This window comes from Panicum virgatum, chromosome 9K (assembly GCF_016808335.1).
Source record: "Panicum virgatum strain AP13 chromosome 9K, P.virgatum_v5, whole genome shotgun sequence".
Lineage (NCBI taxonomy): Eukaryota > Viridiplantae > Streptophyta > Magnoliopsida > Poales > Poaceae > Panicum > Panicum virgatum.
Window position 1 is genome coordinate 29,698,865 of NC_053144.1, and position 16,391 is coordinate 29,715,255.

The 16,391-nt window shown below is 39.7% G+C and overlaps 1 protein-coding gene and 1 long non-coding RNA gene across 25 annotated transcripts in view; both read right to left on the reverse strand.

Moving 5' to 3' along the window:
- Window positions 1-8,572, reverse strand: part of LOC120651171 — a 29,268-nt gene extending 20,696 nt beyond the window's left edge. For 11 of the 24 annotated variants that reach the window (XM_039928573.1, XM_039928570.1, XM_039928568.1 and 8 more), the window contains exons 1-10: window positions 7,921-8,572; window positions 4,340-4,398; window positions 3,377-4,009; window positions 3,111-3,257; window positions 1,923-2,670; window positions 1,378-1,496; window positions 1,223-1,307; window positions 574-1,114; window positions 250-430; window positions 68-160 (exon numbers count right to left, since the gene is read on the reverse strand). In XM_039928573.1, coding sequence (XP_039784507.1) covers window positions 68-160; window positions 250-430; window positions 574-1,114; window positions 1,223-1,307; window positions 1,378-1,496; window positions 1,923-2,670; window positions 3,111-3,257; window positions 3,377-4,009; window positions 4,340-4,351 — 2,559 coding nt within the window. In that variant the 5' untranslated portion in view covers window positions 4,352-4,398; window positions 7,921-8,572. The remainder of the gene's footprint in view (window positions 1-67; window positions 161-249; window positions 431-573; window positions 1,115-1,222; window positions 1,308-1,377; window positions 1,497-1,922; window positions 2,671-3,110; window positions 3,258-3,376; window positions 4,010-4,339; window positions 4,399-7,920) is intronic. The other 13 variants (XM_039928577.1, XM_039928576.1, XM_039928578.1 and 10 more) reach the window with 4 other exon arrangements.
- A 5,426-nt stretch (window positions 8,573-13,998) lies between these two features.
- LOC120651175 lies at window positions 13,999-16,316 on the reverse strand. Its single transcript, XR_005665975.1, has 4 exons — window positions 16,196-16,316; window positions 14,984-16,093; window positions 14,528-14,874; window positions 13,999-14,442 (listed from the first exon to the last, which is right to left on the reverse strand). It is a non-coding gene; the product is annotated as an uncharacterized LOC120651175 (long non-coding RNA).
- Between the last annotated feature and the right edge of the window lie 75 nt (window positions 16,317-16,391).

The window sequence follows — 16,391 nt, forward strand, 5'->3', positions numbered from 1 at the left end:
AAGAAAAAGGGATATTTCCAATCAATATACAGGAAAACTAAAAGCATGTGTGTATATTATTACTGACCATGTTGAAGTCGCGCATAGAAAACCTGGTGATTTCAGGCGATAGTATTTCAACTGCTTCACACACAGTAGACTTCTTTGATTTCAGGATGTCCTAAAGGGGGGGAGAATTTTCAAAAAAAGGATCGGAATGTACAGTACAAAAAAGGATCGGAATGTATAGTACAAAAAAAAGACACTCACAATGGCATCTGACGTTAGGAAACACTTGGAGGGCTTCATGTTTGGGTTGTCTCTATAATCTGAATTGCATGCTTCATAGAACACATTCATTGTGAATGTGCCCACTCGACACCTCGATCGCATTGAATCCCAAAATGTACGATGATCAACATGAAAACGACTAATACAGGCAATGGTTTTGCTGCCATCAAAAAGTAAAAACGAAAAAAAAAGAAAAAAAAGGATGTGATACAAATATTGGGATGATATTTGAAAAAGAAAGCACGTAGTAGAAAGGAAAAACATTAGTATTTATGGCTGAGAAAAAAAGGAGATGGGGGATACCTTTTGACTTTTTTTCCAATGCGTTTAGTTGACATGTAGTAAAGGTCACTCTCAAATTTGGACACTGTGATCTTCTGCCGTGGAATATCCAAACAAACACTAGGTGATGCTAGTGATCTTGGCAACTTGATGGCACGTCTCCTTGTGAACTTGTCAGATAGAATTATTTGTACACTATCTTCTTCATCTTCTTCTGAGTTGCTACTAAGGTTTCTGTCAGATACCACTGGACTGGATACAGGCACGCATTTCTTGCCAGTTGAGACCTTTGTTGGACTATTATCTTCTGAGGATATCTCAATATCAGAGATGGTTGACGCTAGCACAAGCTTTGGTGCCGTGTCATTGTGGAATTGCATGCCTAATCTGCGATTCTTCTTAGGGCCATTATTGGCTGATGTCTTGTCTCCCCTGTCATTTGCAATAGACAGCAGTTGTGTTGCGGTCTTCCTAACCACATTGCAAGAACGCTCAAATGAATCAGGTACAACCCGGTCTGTGTATAGCCTACTATCAGGTTCAACATCACAAACAGGTGTGCCTGTGTATGGATAGAGAAAAAAACTTGTCATTTTATTATTCATAAACATATACATCGCATTATGAAATGTATGCAAAAATTTTTTTAGAAAAAATGTATTGTTTCTACCTTTTGAGTTGTTATTCAGATCACCTTCCATTTGACAATTGAGTGAGGGTGAGAATTGAACCTCACAGCTGCCAGGGTGATCAACCTGCTCCAAAAAACTAATTAAGTATGCTAATAACAAATTAAGGAAATCAAATTTGAGCCTATTATTATACCTGAGGATTAGAGGCAATGTTAGGTGTCATCCCAACCAGATCATTTGGAGTATCACTTTTATTGCCAGGAGCTGTGAGGTCCTTTTCTGGAGTAGAATCCCCCTTGGAAATGAAGTCATCTACCAGGTACAAAAACAACACAAATTATAAAATAATTTAAGAGTGTGCACATGAATATAAAAAGAGAAGATGGTATGGAACATAAACAGAACTGGATTCATTTGGGTGTGACCTTATATTATTTTACTAATTGTTGTCCCTGGTCGGCATAGTTTAGTAAAAAAAGGTGTTGGGCAGCAGGGGGCGAAAATAGTTGCAGTAGTATTTTTTTTTTTGGCAAATTTGTCTGGATAGCAGCAACATGTTGAGTCTTTAAGTATATGTTTGAACCTGTATGCCTATAAAAAGGGGGAGGATTGTGTTTTCAGAAAGAGTGTAGTTTCTATGTGTGCATGGGCGTGTGCTCACCTAGATTATTCCTACACATCTAACAAAGGTAAGAAAACCATAGAAGAGAAAAGAAGCAGAAGGTAATGATACTTAACCTCTGTCATCTCTGCTGAAAATGGGATTAGAATCTGGATTTACGTTTTGCGAGCCTTGATGTAGGATGTTTCCCTCGTTGTGAATAGTCTGCTCATGATCGCAAGTCTCATTAGCAGCACCATGAACATTCAGCCTACTGCTGGACTGAGGATCATTGTATCTGAAGTGTTGAGCACATTGGATTGTTGATGGGGATCTGGTATTCACATTACTAGCATTAAGTACACTCCTGCCATTTGGAGACTTCTCTACATCAGCATGTTGAGCTCTGTTTGTATCCAAAGTTGTATGAGGAGACCTTGCTTTTACTCCACTTTGATTCTGAATTCTCGCACATTTCATTGAAACTGTTGTTTGCCCTTGTGTAGATGTGTTGGTATCAGCCGATATCCCTCTTGCACTGTTCATCGTCAGCTCGTCGAACATAACTTGTGCCATCTTGCACATTTGCTTTATGATAACAGGTTGGATTGCAGCAAGGGCTGACCCCATCAGATCCTTGTAGAAACTTCTGCACATGTCGGATAAGTCTTTTCTAACCTGTTGAGAAGGTTTGTACACCAAAATATTAGAGGTGGGCGTACAAAAATAGAGAAAAAAAGATTGTAGTGCTAAAAAAAATACTTTGTGATGGGCATCATCTGGGGAGAGACGCAGTATGAAGTCTTCAACTTGGGCTGGGAGCCTTGAGAAACTAGCAGAAGAAATTGATGCAGCAAGGAATGGGGACTCCCTGGTGTCCTTCAGCTGTTTCACGACAAAGGGGGAAACTGAAATAAAAAAAAACGAAGTCATTGAAACCACTGTCTCATACTCTCATACTACGAAAATTTCAGGGGATATAGTTAACAAAATGTGAGTTGATCTCACGTGTATGCTTGGATAAGTGCAGTGATAAAAAAGTCTTGATTTCAGCTTAGTGGTCTATTGTGCCAACAATTTAAAAATCACTATGTTGTAGACTTGTAGTCACTAAAAAGATGAGAAAAAAAAAGATGCGTATAACGGTCTAAAGTATGCAGTTCAAAAAATTGACCCGTATTAAAAACTGTTAATTGCAGTAAACAAAAACTTTGGCTATGCATGTCCATAACTTTGAACAGAAAAGAAGATATGCAAAACTGTACAACTTATATATGACATGTAAAAGAACTTATATAGAGGGAAAAAAGGAGTTGAATTATGACCTCAAGCAAGCCAAAAGCTCGTCCATCACCACTGTTACCATCCAGTGCAAGGAATTCTTGAATCATGTAGTCATCCCATATTTTGAGCCGAGGGATATCATCACGTAACAAAATCTCTGATGTCCTAATGTACTCAAAATACGTGACCTGCATATACATTTGCAACAAAAATGAATCTAAATATGAAATGTATATTTTAAGAAACATAGCTCAAAGTGAGGGGAGGGTGTGTGGTGGGGGGGGGGGGGATTAGTATAACACTATACCGCAAGAACAAAGAGGCAGCCACCAAGTGATGAGGTCCTGTCCTTGCCAATTGCATTCCCCTTGGCTGCTGATTCTTGGAATTTTTGAATGCTTGTGGCCAACCAATCAAGCACAAATGAAGACCAGTCATATTTTGGTATGTCCTCCACAGATGCAATCCCTGAATAATAATGGGAACTTGCACTTCCATAGCTAGTGGGGCATAGGAAGATGGCAAGTGCAATCAGCATAAAGATACGAACAAATTTGTCTCCCACTAGCTCCCTGTTTAGCAAACTGAACAACTGATCAACTGTCGGTGCAACCATGGCGGTCCCAGTGTCGCTCCCTATGATGTCCTTAACTGCCTTGCTGGCTCTGGTAGGGACCCTTCGACCACCAAGGGGGGTGCCGAGGATTTGATGTACTGTGAAAGGATTCAAAATGAAGCTTGAACCATTTTGCAAGTTAACTGTCCTCGTTGGCACATCAAAATTCTTTGCTAGCCAAAACGATACAGATCTTGGAGCTTCAGAGCAATCAAAATCAAGGATGCTTCCAAACCCACAGAACTTGACAAGATCTTTTTGGTCCTTGGTTAAATTCTTCAGCAAAGTTCTGAACTTACCAAGCTTCAGATTACTGCTAAAACTCTGCATGAATTCAGGGGGGAAGGGCGGGCATTAAAAACTGAGTGTCGAAAAAAATAGGGAAAACATTAAATCGTCACGCCAAATGGATGAAAAAAGGGGCTTAAAAAATTGAAAAAGGTATTAGCTACTGAATTCAACATTCTTAGTGCAGTTTGCCTTAAAAAGTTAACTTTATATGGATAGATCAAATACAGTATATTGAGCTGATGGAATATATATTATGACAGAAACTAATTTGTCTTAGGGCCCTTATTACAGAATTGAGTAATCATACACTCATCTCAAACTGGACCATAAGACAAAAAATAGCAAATGAATATATATACATACCTTCTTCTCCATTGGTCCTGTCACTCAAAATCTAGAGGCTGTGCCTTAAAAAGAATGTCCTGCAAAGAGAAATAAAAAAATGGTAAGATAATTAGGGCTGTTTTTTGTTGGAAGATAATTAGAACTTCCAAAATATAAAGTTGGAAAAGTTTCCATTGAGCATTTTGAACTACAAAAAGTTTGAAAATGTCCATTTACAAAAAGATCCAAAAGACTTTGTAAATCTTAACTTTGAGTCCGAATTTATGAACTTTCCACTAAGACATTGTAAATTTATGCTATCACATTATAAAGTTTGTACACCCTGATCAAAACTTTGCAGTTCTTAAAACTTTGCAGTAACGGCTGCAGGATTTTTGTACTAGCACATTTGAAAAATGGTTATTGTAAAAACACATGTTCAGAGCATCTTGACTTTATACACAATGAGCAGAAAAGGCATTGACAGGACAAACCAGTAAACCTTCAACTAAAATATTTTCAATGACATGCTTTATACAGTAAATTCAAAAACTTTATACTATTGGATTGAAAAATTTATACTAAAATATTTTCAACTTTATGCAAGCATATTATAGACTTTGTACACCTGGATTGAAAACTTTGCAAATACAAAAACTTTGAAAGCACATGTTAGGGGCTTTTTAGTAAAAATTTATCTGAGGGCAAATCTGAAACTTCATATATAAATAAATGTGCACAATCCAAAACTTTTAAGTAAATGCCTATAAATCTTTGAGACTGGATATGAAAAACTTTCAAATTATTAAAGTCCATCTTTCAACATCATTTGAAAAAACTTTGCGATCACAACTGACCAACTTGAATCCAGAGCATTGAATCAAAAATTCTACATAGTTCAGTAAAAACATTGAATCAAAAAATTGTATTATAATCAAATTTTGGATTATCGGAACATTGAATCTAGAAAAATGGTAGAAAGCCATAAATTTGAATCCAGAAAACTTAGCAACTTGAAGATGGAAACAAACCTTTTAAATAGACACAGAAAAACTTTCTAAAAAAACTTAGCAAAATTTGGAGACGTATCAGAAAACTTTATATAGAGCAACTTTGAATATATACATTTATAAACTTTGTACACCACTAACTTTAAAACCACAATCAGAAAACTTTGTACATGGTTTAGTAAAACTTTGTAATGGTATACTTAAAACTTTTAAATACATATAATTTTTTACTAGCAAGTTATCTATTGGAGAATGATGAGATTATTACATATATAATTCCTTGGGAGTTTGTTGTGGCATGAAAAAAATCTGGGTACTTAATTACATGGCAAAAAATAGCTACCTGACTAATGCTTGCATGAAGTGGCTAGTAGGGCATAAAACTTCCAAAATGAAGTTGTATAAAAACTGATGGCTGAAGTACCGGGAAGAAGGCATTCAAAGAAAAGAAAAAGACCCCTACATAGCAAAAAGTGGGTGCCTGACCAATGCTTGCAACAAGTGACCAGTAACACATAAGTCGTATAGGCTCACTAGGGGTTACCGGTTTCCTAGAATAGCTCACTAGGGCTTAAAAGTTTTTCTGATGAAAGTTAAGCATAAGTTCCTTGCCAAAAAAGAATATTCGAAAACAGACAAGATTAAAGTCGTGACGCTGAAAAAAAATCGGTTGTACATTTTGCTAGTGATAGGGAGGGCCCTTGCCTATGCTGTAGAACTTAAACTCCTAACAATTGACTGAACATAACAGATGAGATATCTTTTACTATTTTTGTGCATTCTGAATGAGAAAGATCTCTCATCTATACGACACTAGGAGATAGAGAGCACACACCAGTCTCACACACAACACAGACCAGGCAGTGGCCTAATTCATCAGAGTTGGTGGAGAGCAAATAAGATGAAAGGGACAGGAAAACCCTCCCTCTAAGGTAGTTAGAAAACCCCTCTCAGTGTCATGTCCCTCTCCAACAAAACTATTTGCATTTGCATGTCAATCAGTCCTTACATATATATAGTGCAAGGGGGGCAAAAAATCCTCTGCAGTAAACTGCAGAGGCACTGTGCCACTGCCATGTGGACCCAAATTGCAATCAGGGTCTTCAACTAATGGCAAATACCCAACTACCAACTGGTGCAGCTAGCAACAGAATAAATACTTGAAACACCCATAACCATTGGATAGCTCAAACAGCTTATTCAGCAAAGTGTATAGAAAAATGATATGTTTAGATGGCCACATGATATACATCATATATAAATATTGAAATGAATTCCCTTTGTTCTCTATAAACTAGTGATGCATCATTAATATATTGTGTATGTTCCAAATTCATGATACGGCAGCTAGAAAACAGTAGAACATTTTAACTGCTGATCACACCAGAATCTAAGCTTAGGCGCATCAGTTGGAAAACAATTTGTATTTGAATTGATTCCTTAACTACCTGAACTAGTGTAAGAATGCTATCTGCAAGAATAAGATAGATATGGCATCAGAATCTTTGCAGTAACCATATTGCGTGGAACACAGGTAATAGCAAGTAGGGCCCCACAGAGAAGTACAGAAACTTGATATGAATAAAAAATGATCCCCAGGGCCTCCTAAAAAGAGCATATCCATTGTAGAAAACGCAGAAATCTCAAATGTAGAAAATGATGCTCAGCCTTGTCTCAATCTTTTCTCATTGTCTCGGCCCAAGACTCGGTATCTGATTAATAAAACTTTGTAGTTCCAAAAACTTTCAAACCTAGCACTATAAACTCTGTACTACCACATCAGCAAACTTTTAGTTCCAAAAACCTTTTTAGATATAAGACTATGAACTTTCTAACATATTTAACTAGAACATTTGAACGCTTTATCCTCCGTAGGTCCAAAACTTTATAGGCAGTTACTTTTAAGTAAATAAGAACATCAAACCTACCAAGAAAATAAAATCTTCCCTGGAGAAAGCACTATCTGATTGAAAGATTAGCAATACATTTAATAGCTCAACTTATGAGAACCGCTCACAAAACCTGATAATACCATAATTTAATCAAGCTCATCCCAGTTAGTGAGTTTAGGCAAAATCTTAGGCAGATGCAAAAAAAGGGCTCGTAGATTAAAAAAAATAGTGGGCTCAGGGTCCTTGACTCCTTAACATTCTTGTTCAGTTTAAGTTGAGCGATGGTGTTATGTAGGTGCGGGGCAACTGAACCACACAAACACCCTCCTCTATTTTATTTTCTGTTTTTAGTACATTTATCTGGACACAGATAGCAAGTCATATTACTAGTTTGTATTGCTATTCAAAAAGAGTCAGGAGAAATAGGCGGTCCCCATTAAAACTATTTCTGCTAACATGAAATTTCGAAATGTTCTGCTTCCCCTACTGCTCATTCCTTGCACATGTCACATGTGCAGACTATAAGTCTTCTCTGTATTTTTTCCTCTCTCAACCATGTAGTCGAATCAAAATAAAGTAGATGTACAAAAACTGACCAAACCTCGAATGGCAAGCTCTGCGTGTAGCATGAAAAATTTCACACCTAAAATCCTACGAAACTACCTGACATGAATTCCAATCAAAAAAGTAAGAACCCCGCGAGGAAGGGGGGACAAACCTGCGAATGGAGTGCAGGTCCCTGCGCACGGAGTCGTCCCTCCCTTCGCAGCGTGATCCCTCGACGAAAGATGAATCACCCCCAGGCCGCCGGAGAAAATCACGCACGGGAGTGCGCCACCCTCGCTCCCGGCGTGCCTCCCCTTGGTGAGGATGAATCGCCGGGCGACGAGATCGACGCGTGAACCCACCCTCACTCCCGGTGTGTCTCCCCCTTCGGTGAGAACGACCACAAATCGCCGGCGAAGAGAACGACGAGCCCCCCTCACTCCCGCGCGCCTCCCTCTCGGCAATAACGAATCGCCGGCGCGACCTCGCTATCGTCGTGACTTCCGCTCGATGAGGACGAGTCGGCGGCCGACGAGGACGAATCGGCGGCCGATGAGGATGATGCTGCATGCGCTGAGATTGAAGTCGGCAGTTGGCGCTTGACGAGGGCGAACGCGGCGAGCCGCTCTCCCAGGACGAACGCGCGAGGGTCCCCTCCTCTCTCGGCGCGGCTCTGATCCCGCACGGCGAGGAAGGAAATCGCCGGCCGGCGAGAACCTCGACGCGGCAGCGAGATTGAGCGCGGCGCGTCTGATTTTGGGGGGCGATGAAAAATATCGGGACACTGAAGGGGCAGCGGGGGGATGGGGGGATTGGAATCGGAATTGGTAACGGGCGGCAGGCAGGGGGAGTAAAAACGTCACGGAATTCAAAAAATAGAAGTGGGAACGGACAGCAACGCGACACGGATACCGAAAAAGGAAAGTGGAGTAGAGGGCGTGGACTGATATGGGGCGTTCGCTGCGATGGGTGCCGGCGAACGAGCGCCAAATAAGAAATTCGCAATTCCGCCGTTGCATGTTGCCACGCTTCCTGGTGCGCGATTCCAAAGCAGTGATGAGTGATGGAGCTATCTGCGCCACCCACCTGACAGCCATGTATTAATTTATGTTTCTCCTTTTATTTTCTGTTTTTCTCTTTTATATTCCATAATAGCAAGTATTAGCATTTATTTTCTTTTCCAGGTTTTTCCTTTTACCTTCCAATACATTTGAAGCTTTCCTGATAACTTTTATATAGAAATTATACTAAAATGGTTATACTGAGGATTTGTACTTAGAAGTTGTATCATGAATTTATGAATTTGTGCATAAAAGGTTTGTATGAGAAATCTTGCTGATAACAACTTCACACAATTTATGCTATAATTTTATCCTCTATAAGTTATTTCAAAAATTGTACATTAAATTTGTATGTATCGTGAAAGTTGTACTAAGAAATTATTCCTCAAATTATTAGTAAAAAGTTATACATAAAAATTATGTATATCATAAAAAGTTATGATGATAATTTATTCTCGAATGAAGGTGCGCAAAAAAGTTTTACTAAAAGTTATACTATTTACAAACTATAAATTTCCAAAAGTAGAAAATTGCGGGACAAAAAACTTTCCACAAAAGGAAAGAAAGCTACCTGTGGGAGGGCGAGCGCTCTTGGCGCGCGCCGGGATTAGCAGGCCCTTCACGGTTCCCACTGTTAAAAGGAATATGATAATTATCCAACCGGATTTAGGTTCCCAGGGTTAAAAAGAAATTTTGTCGTATGACTTCCGTATTTTAATTTTAAATAAATGCAATCAGCGCCATTGGGCCACGCGCCGCCCCACGCCCTCCCATGCCGCCACCCGCGCCGCGGCCAAGCTCGTCGGAGAAGAAGCTGCCCAGTTCACTGATCAGCATTTCAACATTTAGTGTTTTCAATTTCAACATTTAGTGTTTTCAATTTCAACATTTTGTCTTTATAATTTCAACATTTTGAACATCAAACATTGAACATATCTATCTCTTCTGTTCAGCTAATTGGACTTTAATGGGCTTTAAAGTTAGGTGCTTCCAGTAGCTAGATAGGAGGCCCCCACGGGAACGGCCATACATGATAGCTGTATGCAGTTTTTCTTTTGAGTAAATTTCTTCCTTTTCTCCTTTTGGTATGCCTATATTATATATTAAGCCATATATACTCCAGGAATCGATGGATTTTATCACATATAGGCATCTGCTTTTTCCTTCAACTTATTCCTACTAGGTTAGCTGAGGTTTACTTATTCGTGATGTTATATACTCATTCATGGTACCATTTGTCTTATTGTCTATATACCATGTATGGTTATAATTCTCATGCTGAATTGAATGATTGGAACTGAGCGTTTGAATTCCTGAATAGAATTATCGATTTCCGACCATTATCGATATGTTTCCGCTAGGATTGTATGTTTCCGGCATCCTGTAATTCCAATTTTGCTTTCCCGAATGTCTTCTTCATTCCCATTCTCATTCATATGAAAAAATACAGTAACCTGATTAGAGAGCTTTCCCAACTGTTCTGACCGCTTTCATCTTACTGTAGGCTCCACCGGATCTCTCAAGGTCGGATCAACCTCGGCTCTGGTCTTTGGATGCTATCGAACTCTGTTTTTTTTTTCAGGGCTCCAACACCAGCTTGAGGTGTCAGGCTTGCTTGAGCTCGGCTCATTGACAGCCTTCTCGAGTCTTCCAGATAGGGATGGCTATTTTACCCGTGGGTACTATCTGACCCGACTGGTGAGGGTATGGGTATAAAATTTTACCCTTGGATACTAGTATGCGTACAAAATTTTACCCTGAGTAGAGCCCGAATAACAATTCTTACCCGAAATATACAATAAATAATCCAGGGAACTTATATCATTCTCAAATATTATGTCTCATTTTATTGTGATTGTATGAACTATATAGACTGATAATGAGATTGTGCAAGCTATAGATGTGAAAATGATATCGACATTTTGTTTATTATTTGTAGTGAAGTGTATGCATCATTGTTGTATTTTTTGATGAAATACATAGCTAGAATTGAATGCATTTACTTACTTACAACTACAAAATAATGCTGAAGATTTTACTAATACTTTGCATTCTTATGTATGGGTGATCAGTGGCGGAGGCAGGATGGGGGACCGGGGGGCTGAATTAATGGAGTTGTTATTTTGCATGAAGATTTAATGGTGACTAGTAGGGGTAGGGTGCACGTGCGACATCGCACGTGTCTCAAGAACAATGTTGTGAAAAAATAACCATATTAAATTTTAGTTGTAACAATTATTTTTGAGAAACTATATATGGTGAAAACAAACAACGAGATCTCAATTGTGGTAAAAATAGATAAAATATTCGAAACATGAAAAAATATAGAATTATAAAAAATAGATAAATGGTATGTATAAGATAGGATAAAGTCTATTTTGGCACATGGCGGTGTGCCCCACATTTTTTTTGAAGCGAGGACATCCCCATTTTCATTATGAAGAGCGGAAATACCAGCAGTTCATACAACAGAGATGGAGGGGGGGGGAGAGAGAGGGTATCGGTACAAGTTCAAAGCAGGGTGGATACGGCTTGACTTTCAAGTTTCATATCACCAAACTACCGATCGCCCGGGTCCTAGGCTTCCTAGGAAATGCCCTCAAGTAGAGTTTTTAACAGACCAGTTTAACATGGGAGTGCTAGATAAAAGAAAAAAGAGGAGTGAGTGTTCGCAGCGATTTCACGCTTCATCAGTAGAGGTGTCATCATCCTCCAAGTGAGAACGCGGCGGCCCAATCAGCAGCGGCGGATGTTGTTGTTGAACCAGCACTCTGTTGGCACAAGAGAGAAGGAGCTTCACGCCATCCATGATCTTGTTCTGCATATCCGAGCCATAGAGACCTGCCCAATAAGACATGAGAGCACCGGCATAAATCAAAATATCAGTTGGGTTTCTCAGCAGCTCATTTTCAAAACATGCTTCATTTCTTTTTTTCCAGATAGCCTAACAAATCGCAGCGATGCAAAACGTGTGCACCACACGCCCTCCTGGCAATCCTCCTGGCACCACATGCTTCATTTATATTGGCAACTAGTGCTGAATCCAGAGTTTATATTGTGTGAGGTTTTCCGGGATATTGGTAGCTCCCAGACAAAGGCCTATCAGCCCCCAAAGGACTTTCGCCGCGGGGCATTGGAAGAAGAGATGATCTATATTTTCAGGGGAGGGGCAGAAGTAGCAGGTGGGAGATTCCGACCAGTTTCTCTTAATCAAGTTGTCTTTGGTGATGACAGCATTATTTTCCAAGAGCCACATGAAGATTTTAATTCTATGAGGAATCTTAGCTTTCCAAATATGTGAGAAGGACAAGCCAGAATCATTGGAAGTAAGGAAGTCATAAGCTGACCTGGTAGAGAAAATGCCCTTTGTATTCCTTTTCCAGGAAACCACATCATTAGTATTATCAGAAGGGAAGGCATAAATCTCATTTAATAATCTAATCCAGGAGTCAAATAAGAAGGGAGGTAGCCATATGGAAAATTGTAGCTGAGCACGCCGTGAGAGAAACTGATGGACAGACACAAATTTGTCTAAGCAAAGGTCATACAGGACAGGGAAAAGAATGCAGAGGGGTTTGACTTTTATCCAGGGATAGAATAAAGTTGACAGGCCATTCTTCACTTCCACCTTCCTGTTTAGCATATATATATGCTTGACTTATTTTTTTATCTCTCTCCTATTTGTCTCTTTCTTCCCCTAACTCTCCTATTTCTCTCTCTGCCGCGCCGCATGCAGGGCAGGTCACCACGCCTAGACCGCCGCAGCCGTCGCCGCACGCAAGCTGCCGTTGTGGTCTCCGCAAGTGAGCTATTGCTCCGCTGCGGGCCAGTGCCGGCGGCCGGGCATGCTGTAGGTCCGCCGAGGATCTGCGCAGCCGGTCGGGTGAGCTCGAGCTCCGCCGCAGGCCCGCGCTGCCGAGCCAACGCGGTCGGCCGGGCGAGCTGGAGAGATGCGGAGGGAGGGCGGCGGGCAGCACAAGGTGAGGGGAAAGGGAGAGGAAGGCTGACATGTGTTAATCACGTCAGCAAAATCACTTTTCAAAAAAGCAAAACCACCCTTCAAAATAGCCAGATGGTCAAATGGGAACAGTTTTGATAGTTCGATGGTCAAGGACACCCGGTTTTGGAGTTGCGTGGCCAAAATCAAACTCAGGCAAGTTAGATGGCCAAAAATAGACTTTATCCTATAAAATAGTGTCCAATAGTATGTATGAGTATATGATAGTGTATAATATGTTCGAAATATGATACCGCTATGAACTTGCTGTTTTGGACTTCTATTCGCTACAAACAAACTGAATAACGCTACAAATAGCTCTTGCAGAGTAGGAGGCGAAGTTGGGTTCTTCCCTAAGGCCTCGACAGACGATGTCTGACTTGCCGCATGCTTTCCCACCACTCGCTGGCCATGCCTCCCTCGTCCACACCGCTACTCAAATACGCGCCGCCCTGTAACCATCAATGCATGCTGCTCAATTGCCGTTGTCAATGTTCATAAGCCACCGGCACCAGGCCATCATGTGCAATGATGCAAGAGTAATCAAACCATGCCCATGTGCATGTTTATATGCAAACGACCAAACAAGATCATCGTCATTTTTTCTGCAAATCTGCCAGTGCGTACAAACTTAATACCCGATGATGTCATGCCTATGCAGTAGACATGACTTTTTCATTTAGCAAAACAAAATGTTCTGATGGCAAAACTTCCCATTATTGCATTTCATTCCCTAGTCATTTAGTTCTTTGAAGAAATCCTCTTCTTCATCCTTTTCTGACCCATGCAGATGGACTACTCTAAGAATGATTGTATCCTCTAGTCCTGTTCTGACTTCATTCAAAAATTGTTTACCTGATAGCAGAAGCATTCAGCACCGCAGGCATAGGCGCAGGCGCAGGCACGTGTTTAAAGTTAGATTGTTTAAAAATTATTTGAATGCATAGAACTACTATAAAAAAATCTCATTAATAAATAACAAAGGTTCTTTGCACCAAGATTTGAATGACCAACATATGTGGAACCCTCCAAAAGCAAAATACTCTGATTGTATTATAATGCTGTAAAGGGGAATATTGTTGAAATTTAAGTATTCCAATCCACAGTTCCACACCAAATTATCATTGCAGACGGCAAGGCAATCCAGTGAACCGGCATAGGTCCTCATCCTCCTGGTTATAACCATGGTTGATTAGCACGGTACATGTCAGCAACCTCCAAAATTTGGACAGTCAGTATGTAACATTATAATAAAACACCAACCCATTGAAAATAGCATGCAGCAGAAAACTTACTTGCTCAGAAGTGGTCGCCTGTTCTGGGCTTTTATCATCCCATAATCACACCAGACGAGGAAATGTCAGAGGATATTATACTTTCATTAAGATTTTTGAGGAAACAATTTCCAATTAGATTAATTTTTGCAATGACTGTCAATAACACACCTAGACAACTGTATGTTGCTTTGTCAAGAGTTGTAGCACGCAATACAACATGGGTCTTATCAAAACCGATTATAATTTTTATATTATAAATATTTTTTATACACGTGCGTGTCGCATGAAGCACAGCTCGGGAAGCACGAAACAAATCTTCCTCAGTCAACTGGAAGTTTCTTCCCCTCTCCACTTGTGGCCTGTTACCCAATTGCAAACTAATATAAATCTATGTCCACTCATCCATATGGACAAAAGAAAAATCAAATCACTGATCAATCATACCTCTGAGGAACAAAATCTTTGAAGAACGCTAAGCCCAAGATCATAACACCGAGGTGATAGAGAGCTGAGATTGGGCTTGTATTTAGAATGGAATAGAAGGACACTATGAATTTTATTCTCATACAATCAACCTTACTTTCATTTAATCAATGCAATCACCATGGGGACATAAAACTTAGGAATATCATTAAGGTTCTTTGTCATCTTACTATAACGGTACATTAGTTTTGAACAGCAAGATTGAACAATCAGAAAGAAAGAACTGCACTGCATCGAAATCATTGAGAATTCCATAAGACAAAATGCTAATTTGACCAAACTGGAGGGCGCACAATGTCCTTGCTGCCCTGTATGTGAAAGGGGAAGAAACAATTTGGATAAAATATGGAGGCCTTCCCATTTAACCTAGTAGTATGCAGTAAGGAAAAATCAGATGAAACTATGTCAAATACATACTTGGCACCATGGCTGAGGATAGAATCACACTTGTCCTTTGTCCTATTCTACACCGTAATGTCAAAGCTGCAGAATGCATATGAGGTTGGAGAAAACAGAGTTGTTAAAGATACCCACTAGCTTTGGCCGCAACCAATCATAGGGGAGCAATTTGAGAAGGCAAAATGGGAAACAAAATATTTTGAAATTCAGTTTCTGAAGGAAAAATACCAAATTGTTGTTTCAAATTATTGAACAAGAAAGGATGTAAGTGAATCGGAGGTGGGATTTATGGGTGCAAAATACGGTCCAAAACTGTTCCCAGAAAGAAAAGAAACAGGAAGCCCAAAAGAAATGATTCGAAATTACGATGTGATGAGCAGCTCTCAATATTACTTGAAATATTGAGATACTGAAGAGGTATCAAATAGAAACTCACCAATGCCTGTTAGTAAACAAGCACATAAATAGTAAAGTAATTTTTCCCATGAAGAGGTATCATATATAGATACTGAAGTAAATTTTTTGACTTAAGAGATATCTGGATGTCTCCAAATTTTTACAAATTATATGGAGGTAAAGTATTGTAGTAATGAAGAACACAAAAATTATGTGGTAAATTGATGTCATATGCAGGACCAACAATTCCATATTATTTAACGGTAACAAAAATGCATTTACAAAGTTTAGGAGAGTGCATGCCTCTTATACAACAGATTCAGTTTCCATCAGCGCATAATCATTTGTAGAGTGCATACCTGCTTCACCAGTGGCCATGGCATAATTGCAAAAGGGACAACGCATCCATTTGTACTCATGCCAAAATGAAATGATTACAAGCACATAACAGCAATTACGAAATTCATCAAAATTTCATGGGACAATTAGATGACGTGAGATGTGAGCATGTATTACATCCAACATATCCAATCAATCGGCACAAGGTAGATAAACTGAACTATCAGAACCTGCAACCATAGAAGGTGACTTGCCAAGGTGTTGTCTGAAGTAGTTAATTCACATTCATGTACTCCACTACACCTTATTATCCCGCGGCATCCAAATTACAGTATGATGCTCCTAGATCAATGGTTTGCATCATCCCCTGAAATTAATCCTCTCCAAAGGTCTCTGATACGCACACAACAGGAAAATAGTGATTAAATTTACTCACAAACAAGAAGGGTAGTAGTAATCTGCAGAACAATGCAGGAAGGAGTAAGACTGAATTACCTGAAGAGTGAGTGGGCTGGTTCACACAACACCTTCTGAAGATCATCTTATTATCAGTCAATGTTCCCATTATTTGTCAAAATATATTCAACCTGCCCCAAGTCTTCACTAATTGCTGCGCTAAAACTTATTGTGAGAAGGTAGATTTAGCGAAGGAAAAAGGGCAATTATCCATCTGCTTAGCAATAGAAATATG